Source organism: Aquarana catesbeiana, linkage group LG08, assembly GCF_042186555.1.
Source record: "Aquarana catesbeiana isolate 2022-GZ linkage group LG08, ASM4218655v1, whole genome shotgun sequence".
NCBI lineage: Eukaryota > Metazoa > Chordata > Amphibia > Anura > Ranidae > Aquarana > Aquarana catesbeiana.
The window spans coordinates 298,145,724-298,171,465 of NC_133331.1; the positions used below are offsets into that span (position 1 = coordinate 298,145,724).

General features: G+C 46.8%; 1 protein-coding gene across 1 annotated transcript in view; it reads left to right on the forward strand.

Annotated features, from left to right (window-relative positions):
• The first annotated feature begins 810 nt into the window (after positions 1–810).
• LOC141106846 (uncharacterized) overlaps positions 811–25,742 on the forward strand; it is a 32,342-nt gene continuing 7,410 nt past the window's right edge. Inside the window, 9 exon segments of the mRNA XM_073597775.1 lie at positions 811–1,016; positions 6,283–6,384; positions 6,502–6,599; positions 6,689–6,916; positions 6,997–7,203; positions 7,325–7,517; positions 8,572–9,026; positions 9,029–10,138; positions 19,144–19,329. Of these exon segments, the coding sequence (XP_073453876.1) occupies positions 944–1,016; positions 6,283–6,384; positions 6,502–6,599; positions 6,689–6,916; positions 6,997–7,203; positions 7,325–7,517; positions 8,572–9,026; positions 9,029–10,138; positions 19,144–19,329 (2,652 nt within the window). The 5' untranslated portion in view covers positions 811–943.

Sequence of the window (25,742 nt, forward strand, 5' to 3'; positions counted from 1 at the left end):
GTGAAAGGATAGGGACAGTATGATGGGTCAGTGTGTCATAGGGGGGCAGTGTGACGGGGAGAAGCCAGTGTGATGGAGATACCAGTGGTGCCTGGAGGACACGTAGTCCCACACTATACTCACTCAGGTGCTGGGCACTGTCTGTTCTTCCAGACTCAGGAATGCACTGTGGCATTTGTAGGCTGCCAGGTGGGAGCGGCTTTGGGGAGGGAAGCAATTCTCTTACTTTACCAGGAGCAGCCTGCAGGCAAGAAATGGAAGCCGGGAGTTGGAGGGGACGGGGCTGGAATGCGAAGCCGGCGGGTCCTATCAATTGATGACTACTTGTCTTTTGTCACATCATGGATCACGACTGCAAGAAACACCTAGCACCAGGCTGGATAGGAGGGGCGGTGGCATTTAGGGGAACCAATCGCCTCCATCTCCCTCCTGCAGCCCCTGCTGAATGGCGATGGGAGGGAGTGGAGGAGAAGCCGGCTTCCCGTGGCTGCAGGAGAGAGATGGAGGCGGTCTGTTCCTGTGTATGCAGCCCCCCCATCCGAGCTGCATGGGCCCCCTGAAGCATGGGGCCAGGTCACCATTGTGACCCTATAGTTATGCCCAATCCCTCTTCTGTTAGACATTTTTCAAGCAGTTCATTACAAAAGGACAAATTCCTAGACTGTTTTTATTGGAGTCGGAGTGAATGGACTGTTAGTTGGGTGACTGGGGGGCCTCTGTACTTTTTGGGAAAGAACCGGTTAATATCACCGCTCTCTGTGGGGGGAGCACTACACATCTATAAGAATATACAGTACATACACACACAGCACAAGCCTTTTTTTTGGGGGCTGCAGTTCCTCTGATCTCCAGAAGGTGGTGATCTTCTCTCTTCTCTCTCTTCTCCTCAGACAGGAAGTCTCTATGGAAGACAGGAAGTGATGTCAGGTACAGACAGGAAGTGATGTCTGGTACAGATGGGGCCAACCTTGTGATACGAGGTAAAGGTGAAGTTGCTGGAAGTGGCAGCAGAGGAGGTAATAAGATCTTATTTTCTATTTACACCCAGTAACCCCCCCCCGTCATGTTCCGTCCTCTTCCTCCATAGTCACTGTGACGTCATTTATCTCCAGCAGATAATGATACACACATACATTATTATTATACAGGATTTATATCGTGCCAACAGTTTGCACAACATGAGGGCAGACAGTACAGTTACAATACAATATAATACAGGAGGAATCAGAGGACCCTGATCCGGAGAGCTTACAATCTAAGTGGGAGGGTCAAAAGATACAAAAGGTAATAACTGTGGGGGATGGGCTGATGGAGAAAATAGAAGTCCAGTTGTTAGGTGGGGGCAGGATAAGCTTCTCTGAAGAGAAGGGTTTTCAGGGATCGTCTTAACGACTTCAGCTCCAAAAAGATTTATTCCCCCTTTCCTGACCTGGCCATTTTTTCACGATACGGCACTGCTTTACTTTAACTGACAATTGCGCGGTCGTGCGACGCTGTACCCAAATTAAATTTCATTTTCTTTCCCCCCACAAATAGAGCTTTCTTTTGGTGGTATTTGATCACCTCCTGCGGTTTTTATTTTTTGCGCTATAAACAATAAAAGACCGCCACTTTGCAACTTTTTATCTCGCACGGTATTTGTGCAGTAATTCTCCAAAAAAAAACAGTTTCATGTTTCAAAAAAACAAAACAAAAAAAAACAGTTATATTAGCCCAATTTTTTTGCAAAATGTGAAAGACAACGTTACGGCGAGTAAATAGATACCCAACATGGCACGCTTCAAAACTGCAAATGCTTGTGGAATGGCGCCAAACGTTGGTACTTAAAAGTCCCCATAGGCGATGCTTTAAACATTTTTCCTGGTTACATGTTTTCAGTTACAGAGGAGGTCTAGAATTATTTCTCTCGCTCTAACGTTCGCGGCGATACCTCACATGTGTGGTTTGAACACCGTTTTCATATGTGGCCGGGACTTACATATGCGTTCGCTTCTGTGTGCGAGTACACGGGGACAGGGGCACTTTAATTTTTTTCTTTTTTTAATTGTTAATTTTACTTTACATTTTTTAGTTTGACACTTTAAAAAAAATGTTTTTTGATAACTTTTATTCCTATTACAAGGAATTTAAACATCCCTTGTAATAGGAATATGGCATGACAGGTCCTCTTTACAGTGAGATATGGGGGATCAATAATAAGACCCCACATCTCGCCTCTAGGCTGGGACAGCTGAAAAAAAAAAAAAAAAACGATCTCAGCTTCCCAGCCGAGGCAGCGCCGTTTGTTTGAATGCAGAGGCCTCCGAACGATCATAGAGACTCCGGCGACCTCTGGTCTGCCGGAAATCTCTATGGTAAACATCCGGGGCCGGCGGATCCGTTCTCCGACTATCTGTGTCGGTAGAAGCGCCGGAGGCAGCGGGAGTGGAACGATCCGGCGGCTGACCAGCCGCTATGATCATTCTTATGGTGTAGGGAATCGCCAGCTGAAAAAGATAATATCTGAATGATGCCTGTAGCTACACCCGTCATTTAGATATACCTCCACAAAGTCAAGGACGTCATATGACGGCCGGCGGTGGGCAAGTGGTTTTGCGTTGCACCTCTGTGTCTAAAGTTAAGCGGCTTGGCACGTGGTCCCGTGGAGCTATAACCCCCAAACTTCACACTGCTTAGTCTACCCTACTGACAGAACGGCCACCTGACTTGTTTACAAGCAGATTCTGCCTCTGTACAATGTAATGGGCGGGGGGGGCACTGGCAGACATCAAGTCCGCTGTACCCGCTGCTGGGCTCTCGCGTGCACGCCCGAGACGTGTCAGATCACGTGCTGGGTACGTGATCTGGCACAGAGCGGCCACCCTGCTGCAGTGAATGCTGCGGTGGGCAGTCCGCAATTGGTTAAAAGTGGACAGAGTAGGAGATAGACAAATTGGCATAGGGAGTACCAAAGGATGGGAGAGGCTCGGGAGAAGTCCTGGAGATGAGCATGGAAGGAAGTGACGAGGGAGCTAGATAACAGGAGGTCTTGGGAAGAGCGGTCAGAACGATTTGGTTGGTATTGTGAGACTAGGTTATTGATGTAGCTGGGGGCCGAGTTCTAGATGACTTTATAAGTTGTTGTTAGAATTTTGAATCTAATTTGTTGGGGGAGCGAAAGCCAGCGGAGGGATTGTCCGAGAGGAGTAGCAGACACTGCATGGTTGGTAAAGTGGATGGGTCTGGCGGCAGCATTCATGAATGGGGGATAGCCTATATAAAGGCAATTCCGTGAGGAGGGAATTGTAGTAGTCCAGGTGACCAGGGAGTGGATTAGGAGCTTTGTGGTGTCGCTGGTTAGGCAGGAGCGTATTTTGGAGATGTTATGGAGGTTGAGGTGGAAAGCTTTGGACAGTGATTGGATGTGGGGCTGGAGTCCAGAATTATACCTAGAACCCTGGCATGGAGGGATGGGTTGATGGTTGTGCCATCCATCTTGACAAAGAAGTCAGGGGAAGGGGCACGTGGGAGAAGAAAAATTATGAGTTCGGTTTTGGATAGATTGAGTTTGACGAAGTGGTGAGACATCCAGACTGATACGTCTGTTAGTAAATTAGTGATGCGTGAGTAGACTGATGGAGTGAGCTGAGGGGTAGAGAGACAGGGATTTGGGTGTCATCAGCATAGAAATGGTATTGGAAGCCATGGAGGCTATAAGCTGACCCAGGGAGGAGGTGTAGATCGAGAATACGAGAGGTCCAAAAACGAACCTTGGGGGACCCCAATGGACAAAGGAATCGGAGAGGAGGAAGTAAAGTTGTGATGCTGAAGGTGCTGTGAGATAGGTGTGATTGGAACCAGCGAAGACTACAGTCACACGGAGCAAAGGAGAGTTGTTTTTTGAGAAGGAGGGGGTGGTCCACTGTGTCAAAAGCAGCAGAGAGGTCCAGAAGTAGGAGTGCAGAATATTGTCCATTGGATTTAGCCATTAGCAGATGATTTGTGAGTTTAAGGAGGGCAGTTTATGTGGAGCATTGAGGGTGAAATCCAGATTGAAAGGGATCAAGAAGTTTATTTTCAGTGAGGTGGTCATTCCGTTGGTTGTAGACCAGACGTTCAGGAAGTGTGGAGGAAAAGGGGAGCTAGGAGATGGGGCATAGATTGTTAAGATTGGTGGGGTCCAATGAAGGCTTTCTATGTATGGGTGTGATTAGTGCATGTTTTAGAGAGTTGGGGAAGCTGCCAGAAGAGGAGAGATTGAAAATGTGAGTTAGAGAATGTAGGATAGAGCCAGAGGGTGACAACAGTATTTGCGGGGGAACTGGGTCCAGCTAGCAGGGGGTTGGGTGGGTGTTAGAAAAAAGTTTAGCAACGTAAGGGAAGTGTTGATTATACCTGTGGATATGGAATGATAAGTGGGGGAGGTATCTGTACAGCGGAGGTCTCATCATGAGTTGTATCAATTTTATTTTTTAAGTGATTGGCGATCTCCTGGACAGTGAGTCCTCCACTGCCTCCATCCACTAACTGAGTTAGTGGATGGAGGCAGTGGAGGACAAAGTAGGGTTGACGGTAGAGAAGAGTTGACAGAGACAGGATGATAAGTTGTTAATGAGAGTGATCAAATAGTTTTGCTTAACAGTGAGGAGACAGTAATTGTATTTTTGAAGGGCAGATTTATGTTGGTTGAAGTCTTATGCCAGAGGCACTCATGAGCACGGCTATGTTTTTTGAGGCTCCTGGTGTCATCTGTTTACCAAGGTTGTAGGGGTCGGGTCCTGATTCTGTGTGTAGTGAGGGGGCCAGTGTGTCCGGGTGGAGGACAGGGATCTATTGTAGACAGAAGTGGCTAGGTTTGGGCAGGACAGGGGTGATTTTTTTGTCATAGAGGTGGTCAGTAGTAGAATAGAGAAGAGGATTGAGCTGGTAAAGGTTTCTATGAGTATCTGTTAGGCGGTTGGAGGGAGAGGAGGTGGAAGATTGGGAGAGAGTGAAACTAATAAGGAAGTGATCAGAGAGGGAGAGGAGTTTTGGAGAGGTTGAATGGAGTGCATAGGTATAGGAGGGTGTTGCCATCATAGTGAGTGGAAGCATGTATCCATTGCTTCAAGTCAAAAGAGGAGGTTAGACTAAGAAGTTTAGAAGTAGCAGGAGTATTAGTATTAACAGGGATGTTGAAGTCACCGAGAATGATTGTGGGGATTTCAGAAGAGAGAAAGTAGGGTAGCCAGGCAGAGAAGCCATCAAGAAATGTTGATACCGGTCCAGGAGGCCGATAGCACAGCAATTCTTAAAGAAACTGGAGAAAATAGATTAATACAATGCACCTAAAACAAGGAGATTGACAGAGAGGGGGTGGGTAAAGTACCTGAAAGATGCTATATGGGGCTAGAAGGATTCCCACTCCACCTCCCTTCTGTCCACTGGATCTGGGGGTGTGAGTCCAGAGAAGGCCATCATGGGAGAGTGAAGCAGGAGAAGCAGTGTCGGATTCATGAAGCCAGGTTTCAGTAACAGCAAGTAATCTAAAAGAATCAAAATTGTGTGGATTGCAGCTACTGCCAGAGGGCATTAGGTGATAGGAGTGTTTTGACAGTTAAAGGATGTAGGCCCTGGGTTTGGGATTTAATCTCCAGAGGTTAGGAGAAGCAGAAGGGTGAGGGAGGTCATATGGGAGTGTGATTTATATGAGCATGGAGCATGTGTTACATACACAATATCACAAGCATGAGACTGCAGGCTTGGCTGGCTCAAATCAGGTTTGGTCTCCACCCAGAGCCTGACCACATCAATCACCTTGCAGGTGGACAGACAGACAAAAAGAATGCATCATAGCTAAAACCAGGATGCTGGATCAGGAGCACAACACACTCCTGGCAAACGGATTATACTACTTTTATTGGTGGTGGTGGTGGGGGGGGGGGGGTTATTTAGGAGGGATTGGAATAAGTATGTCTTCATTTTATAAGATTCAAATAAGAAGAAATAGGGGAAAATGTAATTTGTAGTAGGTGTCCAGATTTTTTTTTTAAGAATGATCCCAGTCTAAGATATTCATCAGTAAAGTCTCCAGAGTACACGGAAATCACAGGAATATGATGTGTCCTGGCAAAGCCCAAAGACAAAGATCATCTTTCAGTTTAGGAAAGGAGGGACGCACCCGGGAGAAATGATTCTGTGTACAGAAACCTCACACAGCTCCTCCTCCCAATGTCCCTCCAGAGAATCCTATGACATCCCACTGACCTCACAGCTCCTCCTGTTAATATCCCTCTATCCGACTCTTTTTTCTGATGCTCTTAGGATGTGGACTGTCCAGAGAGATCATCAAGTTGCTGACAGGAGAGGTGAGCGGTGCTGGGAAGGACGTCATGATGGACAATCAGCTGCTCCTCACTTTACTGGGTAAGAGGAGACTTTATTGTAAAGGAGAGAGCAGTACGGAGGGTCCACCTAGATCCCCCATCATCTGATAAAAAAAATAGAAACAATGTATTCAGTCAGTGTGTGTGTTTCCTACAGATGGATTCAGTAATGGGAACCCACCAGAGAGATGTCCCCGTCCTCTGTATTCCCGGGATTCCACACAGGAAGATCACACCATCCCTCACCATCATCAGGTAGATGAGGAACAATCACTGATAGTATCATTAGGATCTGTACATTATCTGCATTGTTACCATTGATGTCATTTTTATTATATATTCAGAGTGGAAACCTGAGAGATCCTAAAGTTGAGGTTAAAGAAGAGATAAAAGAGGAGGATGATGAGGATGGGGTGATGGAGGAGTCAGCGTATCTAAAAGTTTACAAAGATCTGTACCAGGACATCACGGTGAAGTCATCCAGATACAGAAACCCACCAGAGAGATGTCCCCGTCCTCTGTATTCCCGGGATTCCACACAGGAAGGTCACACCATCCCTCACCATCATCAGGTAGATGATTGACAATTATTGGTAGTTATGATTTATACAGAAGCATGTTTGTTACAATGAATATTTTATTATATATTCAGAGTGGAAACCTCGGGGATGATAATATTGATGTTAAACACGAGTATCAAGAGGAGGATGAGAAGTATGAAGTGATGGAGGACTTTTCAGAAGGACACAAGGATATGATAGATCCACCTAATACCAGGAACCCACCAGAGAGATGTCCCCGTCCTCTGTATTCCCGGGATTCCACACAGGAAGATCACACCATGCCTCAATGTTACAAGGTTGGTGGGATGGAGAATCTAGAACATGGACTTGTGGAGAGGATGTGTTTTTTCTATATGATGTCACAATAATAAAGCTTATATGTTACAGATGATACTTTCTCTCATTTTCTTGATTTAGAGTGGAGATCCAATTGATATAGAATTTGAGGTTAAAGCAGAAGAAGAAGAGAGGTATGTGAGGGATGATCAGCAGTCTATGGAGGAGGATGGAATAACGGGGACATTTATAGAGGAGGACACTCCTACAGAGATCAGTACAGGTGGGTCATTAACACTAAATCCATTCCTCCACCCATACTGCTCACTGATTGGTCCAGAGTAGGGCGGGGACTGGGTGATATCAGCCTGTAATCCCCTGGTCACTTTCCTGAGCTGTGTTCCCCATCCTGTATTCCTGTATTTCTCTCGGATAATCTTCCTTCTCTGTCCTGCAGACACAATTTATGTATCTAGACTGGATTTATGGAGATTCTGGGGTTCAGCTGGCAGCAAAATGTTGATTTTCACCATAGTCATTGCTCAACGTAGGCACCTGGGGTATGTACCTTGAGTCTTCTGCCCCATGCCCGGGTCTAGCAAGATCTCAGAGTATTTCTCCTGGGAATACCTTTTCTGTTATTTGCTGGCTGTGCCGGGTGGAGGGATATGTCTGTATAGTCTCAGACCCAAGTCACTGAGTGCAGTCTCAGGAGATGGGAGGCAGCGGTGTGGGACCTCTGCAACTTGTCTCCAGTATATATTTGAGCCTCCACTGATTACTGAATGCCAATATTATGAGTCCTGACCCCTACACTATATTCTCTATGTTATACATTATATACTCCTGATCCCTGCACTATATTGTACATTACATAGTCCTGACTTCTTCTCTCTCCCCTCTACCCACTGCTATATATACACATAATATGTATTCTCTTTTGTTACACCCATTTCCTACCAGCTGGACATTTTATATCTGGTAAATTGATTGGAGCACAGACTTTTTCATGTTGGTGGGGCTTTTACACTCTGGTGGGGCTCAGCCCCGCTGTTATTCATGACTAAATCATGGACTAAATAAGGGAGTGCAGGACTTCTTGTGTTGGGAAGATGGCAATGAGTGATAAAGGGGGTGGGGACACTCGTCCTATAATCCCCTCATCACTGTCACTCCTTTAAAATACACTTCTCATTGTTTCCTCACTCTCTGACTAAGGTCCATGAAATGAAATGAACTGGTAGAAGATCAGAGGACCCATTTACTAGTTACCTTGAGGGGGGAATTGGAAGATCCTCAGAGACAAAGCTGCCTGATGTGGGCGGAGTCCTGGTTTAGGGGAACCAATCTGCTCATGTCTAGTAATAATCTTTGTATTTCTATTTTAGTAGATGGACGGGAGATGAGGAAAACCTCAGAGGATTGTCTCACTTTGTCTCCAGACTGTAAAGTAGAAGATGAGGACATCACACAGTATAGTCCAGGAGAAAACCCGGCTACCTCAAATGTCCATCCGGCACCACACAGTGTAGATGGACCATCGTATTCCTCTTATCCTGAGGAACCTCAGACTGTGAGGGACGGTGCCGGACCATCATATTCCTCTTATCCTGAGGAACCTCAGACTGTGAGGGACGGTGCCGGACCATCGTATTCCTCTTATCCTGAGGAACCTCAGACTATGAGGGACGGTGCCGGACCATCGTATTCCTCTTATCCTGAGGAACCTCAGACTGTGAGGGACGGTGCTGTCCTTCCAACTGATAGGAGGTTTCCCTGTACTGAGTGCAGAAAGCGTTTCCAAACTAAATTCAAACTTAATGTGCATAAAAGAATTCACACGGGGAGAAGCCATACTCCTGTACTGAATGCGGGAAATGTTTTTCAGATTATTCCTGTCTTTACAGACATCAGAGATTGCACACGGGGGAGAAGCCGTATTCCTGTCCTGAGTGCGGGAAATGTTTTGCAGATAAATCCACTCTTTGCAATCATCAGAAATGGCATAGACAGGAGAAACAATTTTCCTGTTCTGAGTGCGGGAAGAGTTTTCGTTATAAATCCAACCTATATGGGCATAAAAAGACTCACACAGGAGTAAAGGCGTATTCCTGCCCTGAGTGCCGGAAATGTTTTTCACGGAAGTCCCATCTTAACAGACATCAGAGATCTCACACAGGTGAGAAGCCATATTCCTGTCCTGAGTGCGCAAAATGTTTTGCAGATAAATCAGAATTAGTCATACATCAGAGGTCTCACACGGGGGAAAAGCCTTATTCCTGTACTGAGTGCATGAAATGTTTTGTAAAAAATTCAGAACTTGTCATACATCAGAGGTCTCACACAGGAGAGAAGCCGTATTGTTGTCCTGAGTGCGGGAAATGTTTCTCAGAGAAGTATAGTTTTAATAAACACCAGAGATCGCACATGAAATTAAAGCCGTATTCCTGTTCTGAGTGTGGGAAATGTTTCTCAGAGAAGTACAGTTTGAATGACCATCAGAGATCTCACTCGGTGAAGAGCTCGTATTCCTGTCCTGAGTGCAAGAAGTGTTTTTCACACAGGTCTGGTCTTTACCAACATCAGAAATTTCACACTGGAGAGAAGCCGTATTCTTGTCCTGAGTGCGGGAAATGTTTTTCACAGAAGTCCAATCTTTCCTATCATCAGAGATTGCACACGGGGGAGAAGCCGTATTCTTGTCCTGAGTGCGCGAAATGTTTTACAGTGAAGTCCAGCCTTACCGCACATCAGAGATCTCATGCAGGGGAGAAGCCGTATTCCTGTTCTGAGTGCGGGGAATGTTTTTCAGATAAGTCCTATCTTTCCATTCATCAGAGGTCTCACACAGGTGAGAAACCATATTCCTGTCCCGAGTGTGGGAAATGTTTTTCATATAAGTCCAATCTTTCCAGACATCAGAGATCTCACACAAGGGAGAAGCCAATTTTCTTGTCCTGAGTGAGGGAATTGTTCCTCACTGAAGTCCTGTCTTCCTGTACATCAGGGGTCCCACACAACCCTCGAGGTGTATTAGTGAGTGCGGGAAATGTCTTGTATATGAATGTTTTTGGACATGTGGGGAAGAAGCACACCCTGATATACACCTCAGATATACTCCATGGCTGATCTTCATCATGTAAGAAACAGTTGATAAGGAGATCAGAGATCACTAAAGACATGGATAAAATGTTGTACCGTGTTGTCCATTGATAGCAGGAGAAAAATAAAAATGGAGTCATTACCTCTCATTGGCTGAGTACATTTTGTGGTATGGAGACTTAGAGGTCTATTATTCTCTTGCAAGAGGTCTGTTTTCTCAAGTCGTCTTCCAGGACGAAACATGTTAACCCCACCACCAAAAAGGTGGCAGTCTAGGGCTTTTAAAAATAAAACTATTACCTTTCATTGGCTGAGTACATTTTGTGGTGGAAGACTTATAGGTCTGTTTCTAAAAACTTTCTTGATTGAATGCGAAGTGCATTCCCCCAGCCGTGACCAGTATTGGTCATATTTTATTTCAGTGGTTCAGCTTCACTGGTTGAAGAATTAAATAGGTTCTTCTCACGGTTTGAGGTTGTGTGTTACCAAACCAGGAATATAGGGTGTCCTTTAGGCCCATAAAACTCACTATACAGGAATATGAGGTGAGGCAGGCGTCCAAGGCTATAAATATGAAGAAATCATCAGCTCCAGACAGAATCCCAGGGAGAGTAGTTAAGCCCTGTGCTGATCAATTAGCTGGAGTCTTTGCCAAGATTTTTAATCCCTCACAAATTAGAACATACTGGAGAGAGGTGTTGCTGACAATAACGGAAATAACTAAAGTTGAGGTAGAAGAGGACCCCTTGGGTTTGTTTATTTCATCAGACGAAAACCCTAACCAATCGATATATGAGATCCCTGGTCCCTTCACTGTTAAACGCGGCAAAAAGTTTAATCCCTAGACAGTGGCGGGACCCGGAGAGTCCTACACTGAGGAGTTGGTGCAACAAAGTAAACTAAATTTATAGTTTGGAGTATTTGAGATTTAGCGGGGAGGAGGGGTTGGGTTTGAAGAAAAGTGGTGTGGTTGGGTCAAGTTTAAGTATACAGTAAGTTTTGCCGAAATGATGGGAGCTATATGAGGGGAGAGGAAAAGAGAAGGGGTACAGTTTGGGACACAAAGATAGGAACTATGTCCAGAGAGGAGGGGGGTGGGGCGGGGGTTGATTGCATTGTAAAATGTAGTAACGAGAAGCTATCGCAATATATTTTTTGTACGTCATCAATTTTTTTTTAAGATACAAAGAAAATTTAATAAAGAGATTGAAAAAAAAAATGCAAAAATTGGATTTGCCGCCCTTTTATTTGTTTTTGGATAAGGGACTTTTGGTCCATCGATCACAGGTGGTCAAATTGGATACGTTTGTTTCTTCCATGCGAGAAATAAGTACTGGAGCACCGCAGGGGTTGTATGTTAAGTTCCTTTTCTCTATGGGCTGTACACATATGGCTGCACCCCCTATTATGAGACCAATAGGGATGAGCTTCGATTTCGAGGCAAACTCATGTTCGACTCGAACATCGGCTGTTCGCCAGTTCGATGAACAGCGAACAATTTGGGGTGTTCGCGGCAAATTCGAAAGCCGCGGAACACTCTTTAAAAGTCTATGGGAGAAATCAAAAGTGCTAATTTTAAAGGCTAATATGCAAGTTATTGTCATAAAAAGTGATTGGGGACCCGGGTCCTGCCCCAGGGGACATGGGTCAATGCAAAAAAAAGTTTTAAAAATGGCCGTTTTTTCAGGAGCAGTGATTTTAATAATGCTTAATGTGAAACAATAAAAGTGTAATATTCCTTTAAATTTCATAGCTGGGGGGTGTCTATAGTATGCCTGTAAAGGGGCGCATGTTTCCTGTGTTTAGAACAGTCTGACAGCAAAATGACATTTCAAAGGAAAAAAGTCATTTAAAACTACTCGCGGCTATTAATGAATTGCCGGTCCGACAATACACATAAAAGTTCATTGATAAAAACGGCATGGGAATTCCCCACAGGGGAACCCCGAACCAAAATTTAAAAAAAAATGATGTGGGGGTCCCCCTAAATTCCATACCAGGCCCTTCAGGTCTGGTATGGATATTAAGGGGAACCCCGGCCAAAATTAAAAAAAAAAAATTGCGTGGGGTCCCCCTCAAAATCTATACCAGACCCTTCAGGTCTGGTATGGATTTTAAGGGGAACCCCGCGCCAAAATTTAAAAAAAAAATGGCGTGGGGTCCCCCCAAAAATCCATACCACACCCTTATCTGAGCACGCAACCTGGCAGGCCGCAGGAAAAGAGGGGGGGGGGACGAGAGCGTGCCCCCCCTCCTGAACCGTACCAGGCCACATGCCGTCAACATTAGGAGGGTGGTTTGGGGTAGCCCCCCAAAACACCTTGTCCCCATGTTGATAAGGACAAGGGCCTCATCCCCACAACCCTTGCCCGGTGGTTGTGGGGGTCTGCGGGCGGGGGGCTTATCGGAATCTGGAAGCCCCCTTTAACAAGGGGACCCCCAGATCCCGGCCCTCCCCCCTGTGTGAAATGGTAAGGGGGTACAAAAGTACCCCTACCATTTCACAAAAAAAATGTCAAAAATGTTGAAAAAGACAAGAGACGGTTTTTGACAATTCCTTTATTTAAAGCGGGGGTCCACCCACACTGCAAAAAAAAAAAATATTAAAAGCCAGCAGCTACAAATACTGCAGCTGCTGACTTTTAATACATGGCCACTTACCTGTCCCAGGGTCCAGCGATGTCGGCAGGCGACGCCGAGAACCCGCTCGGTTCTCGGCAGCTGCCGCCGCCATCCTAGGTGAGGGAATCAGGAAGTGAAGCGTTGCGGCTTCACTTCCCGGTTCCTTACTTCGCATGCGCGAGTCACGCTGCGCGTCCCAAGTGGTCCCCGCCCTCTCCTGGGAGCTGTGTGATTCCCAGGAGACAGCGCGGAGGGACGGGAAGTGGCGTAGACTCCCGTGGGAGTCTATGCCGGAAGTGGGTGCAAATACCTGTCTTAGACAGGTATCTGCACCCCCCTCCCCCCTGAAAGGTTCCAAATGTGACACCGGAGGGGGGGAGGGTTCCAAAAAGCGGAAGTTCCATTTTTGTGTGGAACTCCGCTTTAAATGCTTCTTCTTTCTTCTATCTTCTTTCTTCCTCCATCTTCTTCTTCTTCTGGTTCTTCCTCCGGTGTTCTCGTCCGGCATCTTCCTCTGCGGCGTCTTCTATCCTTCTTCTCCTCGAGCCGCTCCGCATCCATGATGGCATGGAGGGAGGCTCCCGCTGTGTGACGCTTCTCCTCTTCTGACGGTTCTTAAATAACGGGGGGTGGGGCCATCCGGTGACCCCGCCCCCCTCTGACGCACGGGGACTTGACGGGGACTTCCCTGTGGCATTCCCCGTGACGTCAGAGGGGGGCGGGGTCACCCGTTACGTAACCCCGCCCCCTTCTGACGTCAATCGGTTGTATCGCTGGAGACGATGAGGAGCAATACAGGAGAGAGGTTGATAGGATAGTGGAATGGTGTCCGGCGAATAACTTGATCCTAAACACGGGGAAAACAGAGGAGCTGATTGTAGATTTCAGAAGGAACAGGCCAGAACCAGCCCCGCTTTTTATTAAAGGCGTGTGCGTGGAGCGGGTCTCTACCTTTAAGTTTTTTTAGGAACATGCATTTCTGAAAACTTATCGTGGACAATCAACGTTAACCGCTTGCCGACCAGCCGCCGTAGTTTTACTGTGGCAGAATGGCACGGCTGGGCGAAACGACGTTACCTTACGTCGCTTCGCCTTTTTGGGCACTGCGCCCGCAGCGTGTGCCCAGAGCCGATGTGAGTGCCCGGCGGCCTCAATGACCGCCGGGGCTCCCGCGATTGCCCGTGACAGAGCGAAAACCGGGATCTGTGTGTGAGTGGAAACACACAAATCCCGGTTCTCTCAGGGGAGAGGAGACAGATCGTGGGTTAATACTAAATATGAACAAAGATCTCTCTCTCTCCTCCTAGACAGTCCCCTCCCCCTATAGCTAGAACACGCTGAGGGAACACACTTAACCCCTTGATCGCCCCCTAGTGTTAACCCCTTCCCTGCCAGTGACATTTACACAGTAATCAGTGCATTTTTATAGCTCTGATCGCTGTATCAATGACAATGGTCCCAAAAATGTGTCAAAAGTGTCCGCCGCAATATCGCAGTCCTGATAAAAATCGCAGATTGCCGCCATTACTAGTAAAAAAATAAATAAAAATGCTATAAATCTATCTCCTATTTTGTAGACGCTATAACTTTTGCGCAAACCAATCAATATGTGCTTATTGCAAATTTTTTTTTTACCAAAAATATGTAGAAGAATACGTATTGGCCTAAACTAAGGAAAAAAAACATTTTTTTGATAAAAAAAATGTGGGGAATTTATTATAGCAAGAAGTAAAAGACATTGTGTTTTTTTCAAAACGGTCGCTCTTCTTTTGTTTATATCGCAAAAAATAAAAACCACAGAGGTGATCAAATACCACCAAAAGAAAAGCTCTATTTGTGGGGAAAAAAAGGACATCGAATTTGTTTGGGTACATCGTTAAACCAATACGTATTCTTCTACATATTTTTGGTAAAAAAAAATTGCAATAAGCGTATATTGATTGGTTTGCGCAAAAGTTATAGCGTCTACAAAATAGGGAATAGATTTATGGCATTTTTATTATTATTATTTTTTTTTTATTAGTAATGGCGGCGATCTGCGATTTTTATCGGGATTGCGGCAGACACTTCGGACACTTTTGACACTATTTTGGGACCATTGTCCCATTTATACAGCGATCAGTGCTATAAAAATGCACTGATTACTGTGTAAATGACACTGGCAGGGAAGGGGTTGACCACTGAGGGGGCGATCAAGGGGTTAAGTGTGTCCTAGGGAGTGATTCTAACTGAGGGGGGGGGCGCTCACTAGGACATGACAGAGATCACTGCTCCCGAAGACAGGGAGCAGTAGATCTCTGTCATGTCACTAGGCAGAACCTTGTTTACATCTCCCCGTTCTGTCACTCTGGGTCACGATCGCGGGCCCACCGGCGGACATCGGGAACCCGCGGGAACGCACGCGGCGGGGGCGCACACCCACTAAGCCGCGTCTTAAAGGGGACGTACGGGTGCGCCCATTTGCATTGTGCCGACGTACATCGTCGCGCGCTGGTCGGCAAGCAGTTAAGAAATCGCAACAGCATTTATATTTTTTGGGACTCTTTAGGAAGAATGGCTTGGGAAGGAAGGTACTTTATGCTTTTTTTGTAACCTAACTTATTCTAGAGTGCTTCTTTAACAATGATTTGTAGCTTCCAGTCTAATATGGGGGAGGACTCTTCCATAGAAAGAGAGGAATTTGCTATATAATAAGATAAGGTGGCACTACGCCCAGGACACGAGCGTGGGAAATATAATCATAGCGAGTCCGGCGATACGCCCAGAATGTGACCACAATATGCTGATAACATGTCCACAACTAACGAGCTTCAAGATGATGCAATAACCTTCACATATATACTTTAAGAGATGTGTATTACTAACAAGCGCTAATAAGTTTGACAAATATACACTATATTACCAAAAGTATTGGGACGCCTGCCTTTACACACACATGAACTTTAATGACATCCCAGTCTTAGTCCGTAGGGTTCAGTATTGAGTTGGCTCCGCCCTTTGCAGCTATCAACAGCTTCAACTCTTCTGGGAAGGCCGTCCACAAGGTTTAGGAGTGTGTCTATGGGAATGTTTGACCATTCTTCCAGAAGAGCATTTGTGAGGTCAGGCACTGATGTTGGACGAGAAGGCCTGGCTCGCAGTCTCCGCTCTAATTGACCCCAAAGGTATTCTATCTGTTTGAAGTGAAGGCCGGTCAAGTTCCTCCACCCCCAAACTTGCTCATCGATGTCTTTATGGACCTTGTTTTGTGCACTGGTCCAAATCATTTGGTGGAGGGGGGATTATGGTGTAGGGTTATTTTTTAAGGGTTGGGCTTGGCCCCTCAGGGGTTGGGCTTGGCCCCTCAGGGGTTGGGTTTGGCCCCTTATTTCCAGTGAAGGGAACTCTTAAGGCATCAGCATACCAAGACATTTTGGACAATTTCATTATCCCAAATTTGTGGGAACAGTTTGAGGGACGTCCCCTTCCTGTTCCAACATGACTGCGCACCAGTGCACAAAGCAAGGTCCATAAAGACATGGATGAGCGAGTTTGGGGTGGAGGAACCTGACGGGCCTGCACAGAGTCCTGACCCTCAACCCCATAGAACACCTTTGGGATGAATTAGAGTGGAGACTGCGAGCCAGGCCTTCTCATCCAACATCAGTGCCTGACCTCACAAATGCGCTTCTGGAAGAATGGTCAAACATTCAGCCATGTTGGAACAGGAAGGGGCCATCCCCAAACTGTTCCCACAAAGTTGGGGGCATGAAATTGTCCAAATTGTCTTGGTATGCTGACGTCTTAAGAGTTGCCTTCACTGGAACTAAGGGGGCCAAACCCAACCCCTGAAAAACAACCCCCACACCATAATCCCCCCTCCACCAAATGATTTTGACCAGTGCACAAAGCAAGGTCCATAAAGACATGGATGAGCGAGTTTGCGGTGGAGGAACTTGACTGGTCTCCTGACCTCAACCTGACAGAACACCTATGAGATGAATTAGAGCGGAGACTGCGAGCCAGGCCTTCCCGTCCAACATCAGTGCCTGAGCTCACAAAGGGGCTTCTGGAAGAATTGTCAAACATTCCAATAGACACACTCCTAAACCTTGTGGACGACCTTCCCAGAAAAGTTGAAGCAAAGGGCAAAGGGTGGGCCAACTCCATATTGAACCCTACAGACTAAGATGCCATTAAAGTTCATGTGAGTGAACAACCCACAGATGGATGGTCAGACCAGCAAAGGGGAAGGACATAGGCATCCACACCCCCCCCCCCCCCCCCGAGCTGGACATGGCTGGGATGCCAGTTGGCCATAACCCAGCCAGGTTGCCGCATATAGGGCGCCATGGCAACCACTGAGCGTGCGCGACGCCATCCTACTTCACAAACCCGCCGGCACACGTGGATTGGCCATGTGACCCTAGCCGTCAACGGCTAGGGAGACTGGAAGTACCCCACTCCCATCAAAGGGGCAAAACGGCACCCATTGTAGGGGCCAGGTGTAATGAAGCTGGTCCCTGTAGAGAGGAGAGGGCGTCATGTCAAATCCCCATATACAGAGAACGTGGCCAACGAGTTCCGGATGACACCCCACAGGTCCCACAGGGACGTCAGAAAAAAAAAAAGGAATTTTACCAATATATCAAACATAACGTAAGTACATCATATCATGCCTGTACAGAGCAGCCATATAACCAGCCGCCCAGGGGTAAATTATACATTGGATAGAAACAGGGGGGAAAAGAAGGAAAAAAAGGAAGGGAGGAGAACCATGGTGGGTTAATACTTATAGGTGAATCTAATTGGAGGCCATCTTCTAACACCTATACAGAAGAAGTGTGTCTGGATAAGGGCAACCTCAGTTGGGAGCTGTACCTGGACCCCACACCATGAGGACGGCCTGTAATGTTGCTTCAGGCACTGGATCCTGCGTGGGGCGCTCACACTGGCACTTGATGCAACTCAAGTTAGCTGCAGATTGCTATTAAGGATGGGCTGACATCATCACCCCACCCTTCAGTGACGCCAAACCTGCCCCCAAACAACGGCAATAGATTTGTGTATGACTATCTCGGTTACTTGGGAAGCCACAGCCTGGTCTGAATAATGTGTCCGGGTTTCAGGTGAACCGAAACCCTGACACATGATTCAAAACCCGAGCTGTCCGGGTGAATCCTGGACAGGTGGTAACCCTACTTGTAGTGCAAAGTGGATTTGCCTTTAGTAAATAACCCCCCAATGTGTACCGGAGCAGGACCCGATTTTACCACCAATGTCCATATCTGGTTCTAGCTCTATCTCAGGCACAGAACATGTGGCCTACCTGACGAAAGCAGAATTTTCTGTCGCCATTCCTTGGACAGATTACGACCTTAATATGACCATCTTTGTCCAGAGCTCTAAAACGTCCCGCTTCTTCTCCTACTCCAGTTTCCCAACCGGAGTCAGATATACGATATGCCGGTCCTAGAGGAGGCAGAGACAGGAATGAATGGAGAGGATATGGATGCCGTACTAGAGGAAGGTGCGGAGGATTCCCCCCCACATTGTGATTTCCCTCCCCCACATTGTGAATCCTGGACAGGTGGCAACCCTACTTGTAGTGCAAAGTGGATTTGCCTTTAGTAAATAACCCCCCAATTTGTCCTTTGTACCGGAGCAGGACCCGGTTTTACCACCAATGTCCATATCCAGGTTCTAGCTCTATCTCAGACACACAACTTGTGGCCTACCTGACAAATGCAGAAATTTCTGTCGCCATTCTTTGGACAGGTTACGACCTTAATACGACCATCTTTGTCCAGATCTCTATAAGGTCCTGCTTCTTCTCCTACTCCAGTTTCCCAACCGGAGTCAGATCCACGATATGCCGGTCCTAGAGGAGGAGAGACAGGAGTGAATGGAGAGGATATGGATGCCGTACTAGAGGAAGGTGCGGAGGATCCCCCTCCCCCCACATTGTGATTTCCCTCCCCCACATTGTGAATCCTGGATAGGTGGCAACCCTACTTGTAGTGCAAAGTGGATTTGCCTTTAGTAAATAACCCCCCAATGTGTCCTTTGTACCGGAGCAGGACCCGGTTTTACCTCCAATGTCCATATCCAGGTTCTAGCTCTATCTCAGGCACACAACTTGTGGCCTACCTGACAAAAGCAGGAATTTCTGTCGCCATTCCTTGGACAGATTACGACCTTAATATGACCATCCTTGTCCAGAGCTCTAAAACGTCCCGCTTCTTCTCCCATTCCAGTTTTCCAACTGGAGTCAGATCCACGATATGCCGGACCTAGAGGATGCAGAGACAGGAGGGAATGGAGAAGATATGGATGCCGTACTGGAGGAAGGTGCGGAGAATTTCCCTCCCCCACATTGTCATTATGATGAAGAAGGACCTTCACACAACATGCTTGCTAACATTGAAAAGCTCATTGCTTCTGTCTGCAAAATCCTTGGCATTACACCACTTGGTTCTCCTCCATTTCACCATCACCTTCAGGGCACAAAGAGACCTTCAAAGACTTACAGAACATCCCCTGTCCATGAACAGATAGAATGAGCAGTCTGAGGATCTGGTCACTTCGGAAAGGATTGGTTTCATACCTCTTTGTTTACATTTATCTATAGAGAATGTCCGGCTGAATGGGACGGGTGGAGACGTGTCACTGGTTGTCAGGATGCCCGTGGTCACTAAATCTCTAATAGGGATGAGCCGAAATGCACAGTTTTTTTTTTTTTAAAAGATGTAAAAGATTAAAAATGTCCAAATCCTTCAACCACTCGCCCCCCTTTCCTGACCAGGCCACTTTTTGCAGTACGGCACTCCGTTACTTTAACTGACAATTGCGTGGTCATTCGACGCTGTACCCAAAAAAAAAAAAAAAAACGATCTCCTTTTTTTCCCCACAAATTGAGCTTTCTTTGGGTGGTATTTGATCACCTCTGCGTTTTTTTATTTTTTGCACTCTAAACGAAAAAAAAAAAGAATGACAATTTGGGAAAAAAAAAAAAAACAATATTTTTTTACTTTCTGCTATAAAACATCCAATAAACAAATGTAAAAAAATCTAATTTCTTCATCAATTTAGGCCAATATGTATTCTGCAACATGCTTTTGTAAAAAAAAAAAAAAAAAATCTGAATAAGCGTATATTGAGTTATTACGTCTACAATCTATGGGATAAATTTATGGAATTTTAATTTTGATTAGTAATGGCGGCGATCAGTGGTTTTTAGCGGGACTGCGAAGCTGCGGCGGACAAATCAGACACTAACTGACACTTTTTGGGCACTAGTGACATTATTACAGTGATCGGTGCTAAAAATATGCACTGTCACTGTACTAATGGCACTGGAAAGGAAGGGGATAAACATCAGGGGTGATCGAAGGGTTAAATGTGTGCCTCGAGGGTGCTTTCTCAATGTGCGGGGGGGGGCTGAGGCAAGACAGAGATCCTTGTTACTGCTTAGCAGAAACACAGGATCTCTGTCTCCCCTTACTAGCAGAAGGACAATTTGCTTAGCAGAAACACAGGATCTCTGTCTCCCCCTACTAGCAGAATGGCAATCTGCTTAGCCGAAACACAGGATCTCTGTCTCCCCCTACTAGCAGAACGGCAATCTGCTTAGCAGAAACACAGGATCTCTGTCTCCCCCTACTAGCAGAACGGCAATCTGCTTAGCAAAGACACAGGATCTCTGTCTCCCCTTACTAGCAGAAGGACAATTTGCTTAGCAGAAACATAGGATCTCTGTCTCCCCCTACTAGCAGAACGGAAATCTTCTTAGGAAAAACAAAGGATCTCTGTCTCCCCCTACTAGCAGAACGGCAATCTGCTTAGCAGAAACACAGGAGCTCTGTCTCCCCTACTAGCAGAACGGCAATTTGCTTAGCAGAAACACAGGATCTCTGTCTCCCCCTACGAGCAGAACGGCAATCTGCTTAGCAGAAACACAGGATCTCTGTCTCCCCCTACTAGCAGAACGGCAATCTGCTTAGCAAAGACACAGGATCTCTGTCTCCCCTTACTAGCAGAAGGACAATTTGCTTAGCAGAAACATAGGATCTCTGTCTCCCCCTACTAGCAGAATGGCAATCTGCTTAGCAAAAACACAGGATCTCTGTCTCCCCTTACTAGCAGAAGGACAATTTGCTTAGCAGAAACATAGGATCTCTGTCTCCCCCTACTAGCAGAATGGCAATCTGCTTAGAAAAAACACAGGATCTCTGTCTCCCCCTACTAGCAGAACGGAAATCTTCTTAGGAAAAACAAAGGATCTCTGTCTCCCCCTACTAGCAGAACGGCAATCTGCTTAGCAGAAACACAGGAGCTCTGTCTCCACTACTAGCAGAACGGCAATCTGCTTAGCAGAAACACAGGATCTCTGTCTCCCCCTACTAGCAGAACAGCAATCTGCTTAGCAGAAACACAGGATCTCTCTCTCCCCTTACTAGCAAAACGGCAATCTGCTTAGCAAAAACACAGCATCTCTGTCTCCCCCTACTAGCAGAATGGCAATCTGCCTTGTTTATACAGGCTCTTGCTATGTCCAATCACAGCTGGGAGCGGGTCACCAGAGGCACATATGCGTGCCCCAGAGCCGGAAGTTCCAGATCATGTAACTAGCCTGGTGCAGAGGGGCTGCCCTGGCACAGTAAATCTGTAAAAAAAATCCCAATAAGCGTACTGTATATTGATTTTTGACTTTTGACACTTTTTGGGGAACAGTGACACCAATACAGTGATCAGTGCTAAAAAAAATGCACTGTCACTGTACTAATGACACTGGCAGGGAAGGTGTTAACATCAGGGGCAATCAAGGGGTTAACTGTGTGCCTAGGTAGTGCTTACTCACTGTGGGGGACGTGCTTGTACTAGGGGAAGGCATGGATCAGTGCTTCTGCTTAGCAGAGACACAGGATCCGTGTCTTCTGTAGTGACAGAACGACAATCTGCATTGTTTACGTACCAAAGCATTGGCGGTAGAGTTGCCACCTGTCTGGGATTCATCAGGACAGTCCGGGTTTTGAATCATGTGTCCGGTGCGGGGGGAGCACTACACATCTATAAGGATATATACAGTACACTTTATATATGTACCTCATTGTTTATACCTACAATTTGTACTTTTCTACTCTTTTTAATAAAACATTTCTGTTAAACAAAAAAAAAAAGGATATACAGTACATACACACACAGCACAAGGACGTGTTCACACTACGAGACGTTTCTCGGGGCTGCAGTTCCTCTGACCTCCACAAGATGGTGATCTCACTTCTACCCAGACAGGAAGTCTCTATGGAAGACAGGAAGTGATCTCAGCTACAGACAGGAAGTTCCGGGTGAGAGGTGAGTCGGGAGGAAGTAGAGAGGAGACGTTGCTGGAAGTTACAGCAGACGAGGTAATAAGATCTTATTTTATATTTACACCCAGTAACCCCCCGTCATGTCCGTCCTCTTCCTCCATAGTCACTGTGATGTCTTTTATCTCCAGCAGATGATGATACACACATATATTATTATTATTATACAGGATTTATATCGCGCCAACAGTTTGCACAACATGAGGGCAGACAGTACAGTTACAATACAATATAATACAGGAGGAATCAGAGGGCCCTGATCCTCAGAGCTTATAATCTAAGAGGGAGGGTCAAACAATACAAAAAGTAATAACTGTGGGGGATGGGCTGATGGAGAAAATAAAAGTCCAGTTGTTAGGTGTGGACAGGTTAGGCTTCTCATAAGAGAAGGGTTTTCAGGGATCGTCTAAATGTGGACTTTGTAAGTTGTGGTTAATATTTTGAACTTAATTAGTTGGGTGAGCGGAATCCAGTGGAGGGATTGGCAGAGAGGGGTGGAGGACACTGAATGGAGACCAGTGGAGGGATTGGCAGAGAGGGGTGGAGGACACTGAATGGAGACAAGTGGAGGGATTGGCAGAGAGGGGTGGAGGACACTGAATGGAGACCAGTGGAGGGATTGGCAGAGAGGGGTGGAGGACACTGAATGGAGACAAGTGGAGGGATTGGCAGAGAGGGGTGGAGGACACTGAATGGAGACCAGTGGAGGGATTGGTAGAGAGGGGTGGAGGACACTGAATGGAGACAAGTGGAGGGATTGGCAGAGAGGGGTGGAGGACACTGAATGGAGGTCAGTGGAGGGATTGGCAGAGAGGGGTGGAGGACACTGAATGGAAGCCAGTGGAGGGATTGGCAGAGAGGGGTGGAGGACACTGAATGTAAGCCAGTGGAGGGATTGGTAGAGAGGGGTGGAGGACACTGAATGGAGACCAGTGGAGGGATTGGTAGAGAGGAGTGGAGGACACTGAATGGAGACCAGTGGAGGGATTGGCAGAGAGGGGTGGAGGACACTGAATGGAAGCCAGTGGAGGGATTGGTAGAGAGGGGTGGAGGACACTGAATGGAGACCAGTGGAGGGATTGGTAGAGAGGGGTGGAGGACACTGAATGGAGGTCAGTGGAGGGATTGGTAGAGAGGGGTGGAGGACACTGAATGGAGACCAGTGGAGGGATTGGTAGAGAGGGGTGGAGGACACTGAATGGAGACCAGTGGAGGGATTGGTAGAGAGGGGTGGAGGACACTGAATGGAGACCAGTGGAGGGATTGGTAGAGAGGGGTGGAGGACACTGAATGGAGACCAGTGGAGGGATCGGCAGAGAGGGGTGGAGGACACTGAATGGAGACCAGTGGAGGGATCGGCAGAGAGGGGTGAAGGACACTGAATGGAAGCCAGTGGAGGGATCGGCAGAGAGGGGTGGAGGACACTGAATGGAGACCAGTGGAGGGATCGGCAGAGAGGGGTGAAGGACACTGAATGGAGACCAGTGGAGGGATCGGCACAGAGGGGTGGAGGACACTGAATGGAGACCAGTGGAGGGATTGGCAGAGAGGGGTGGAGGACACTGAATGGAAGCCAGTGGAGGGATTGGCAGAGAGGGGTGGAGGACACTGAATGGAGGTCAGTGGAGGGATTGGCAGAGTGGGGTGGAGGACACTGAATGGAAGCCAGTGGAGGGATTGGTAGAGGGGGGTGGAGGACAATGAATGGAAGCCAGTGGAGGGATTGGCAGAGAGGGGTGGAGGACACTGAATGGAGACCAATCGAGGAATTGGTAGAGAGGAGTAATACGCACTGAACGGTTGGTAAGGTGGATGAGTCTGCCAGCAGCATTCATGATGGAATGAAGGGGGATAGTTTAGGTAAAAGGAAGACAAGGAGAAGGAAGTTGCAGTAGTCGAGGTGAGAGATGACCAGGGAGTGGAATTGGAGTTTTATGGTGTCATTGGTTAGGAAGGGGCGTATTTTGGAGATGTTGCGGAGGTTGAGGCGGCAAGCTTTGGACAGTGATTGGATGTAGGGCCGAAAGTAGAGTTCAGAGTCCAGGATTACCCCTAGCACCCTGGCATGTTGGGATGGTGATAGTTGAGTCATCGATCTTAACAAGGAAGTCAGGGGAAGGGGCACGTGGGGGAGGAAATATTATGAGCTCGGTTTTGGATAGATTGATTTGGAGGAAGTGGTGTGACATCCAGGCTGATATGTCTGTTAGTAAATTAGTGATGCGTGAGAAGACTAATGGAGTGAGCTGAGGATTAGAGACACAGATTAGGGTTTTATCAGCGTAGAAATGATATTGGAAGCCTTGGAGGCTATAAGCTGACCTAGGGAGGAGGTGTAGATCGAGAAAAAGAGAGGCCCAAGAACAGAACCTTGGGGGACCCCGAAGGAGAAATGAAGAGGAGAGGAGGAAGTAAAGTTGTGATGTTGAAGGTGCAGTGGGATAGGTAGGATGAGAACCAATGAATACTACAGTCATGGAGACCAAAGGAGAGGAGTTTTTTGAGGAGGAGGTGGTCCACTGTGTCAAAGGCAGCAGAGGGGTCCAGGAGTAGGAGCACAGAATTGTGTCCATTAGATTTAGCCATTAGCAGATGATTTCTGAGTTTAAGGAGAGCAGTTTTTGTGGAGTGTTGAGGGTGAAATCCAATTTGAGGGGATAAAGAAGGTTTTTTCAGTGAGGTGGTCACTCGGTTGTAGACCAGACGTTCAGGAGGTTTGGAGGAAAAGGAGAACAAGGAGACGGGGCATAGATTGTTAAGATTGGTGGGGTTCAATGAAGGCTTTCTATGTATGGGGGTGACTGGTGCATGTTTTAGAGAGTTGGGGAAGATGCCAGAAGAGAAGGAGAGATTGAAAATATGAGTTAGAGAGTGTAGGATAGAGCCAAAGGGTGACTGCAGAGGGAACTGGGTCCAGGAGGCAGGTGGTTGGGTGGGCATTAGAAAAAGTTTAGCAACCTCGTCTATAGTAGCAGGGTTAAATAAGGGAAGTGTTGATTGTACCTGTGGATATGGAGTGATAAGTGGGGGAGGTATCTGTACAGCGGAGGTCTCATCACGAATTGTATCAATTTAATTTTTGAAGTGATTGGGGATCTCCTGGGTAGTGGATGAGTTAGTGGATGGAGGCAGTGGAGGACGAAGTAGAGTTGAAGGTAGAGAAGAGTTGATGGGGACGGGATGATAAGTTGTTAATGAGATTAATAAAATAAGTCTGCTTGGCAGTGAGGAGACTTCTATTCGTTGAAGTCTTTCTAAGACTTAGTCCTACGCCACAGGTGCTCGAGAAAGTTTTTTGAGACTTCTGGTGTCATCTGTTTACCAAATTTGTAGGGGTCGGGTCCTGATTCTGTGTGTAGTGAGGGGGGCCAGTGTGTCCAGGGCAGAGGACAAGGATCTATTGTAGACAGAAGTGTCTAGGTTGGGACAGTTTCAGGAGTGAGATTCTGTCATAGAGGTGGTCAGTAGCAGGATATAAAATAAGGGTT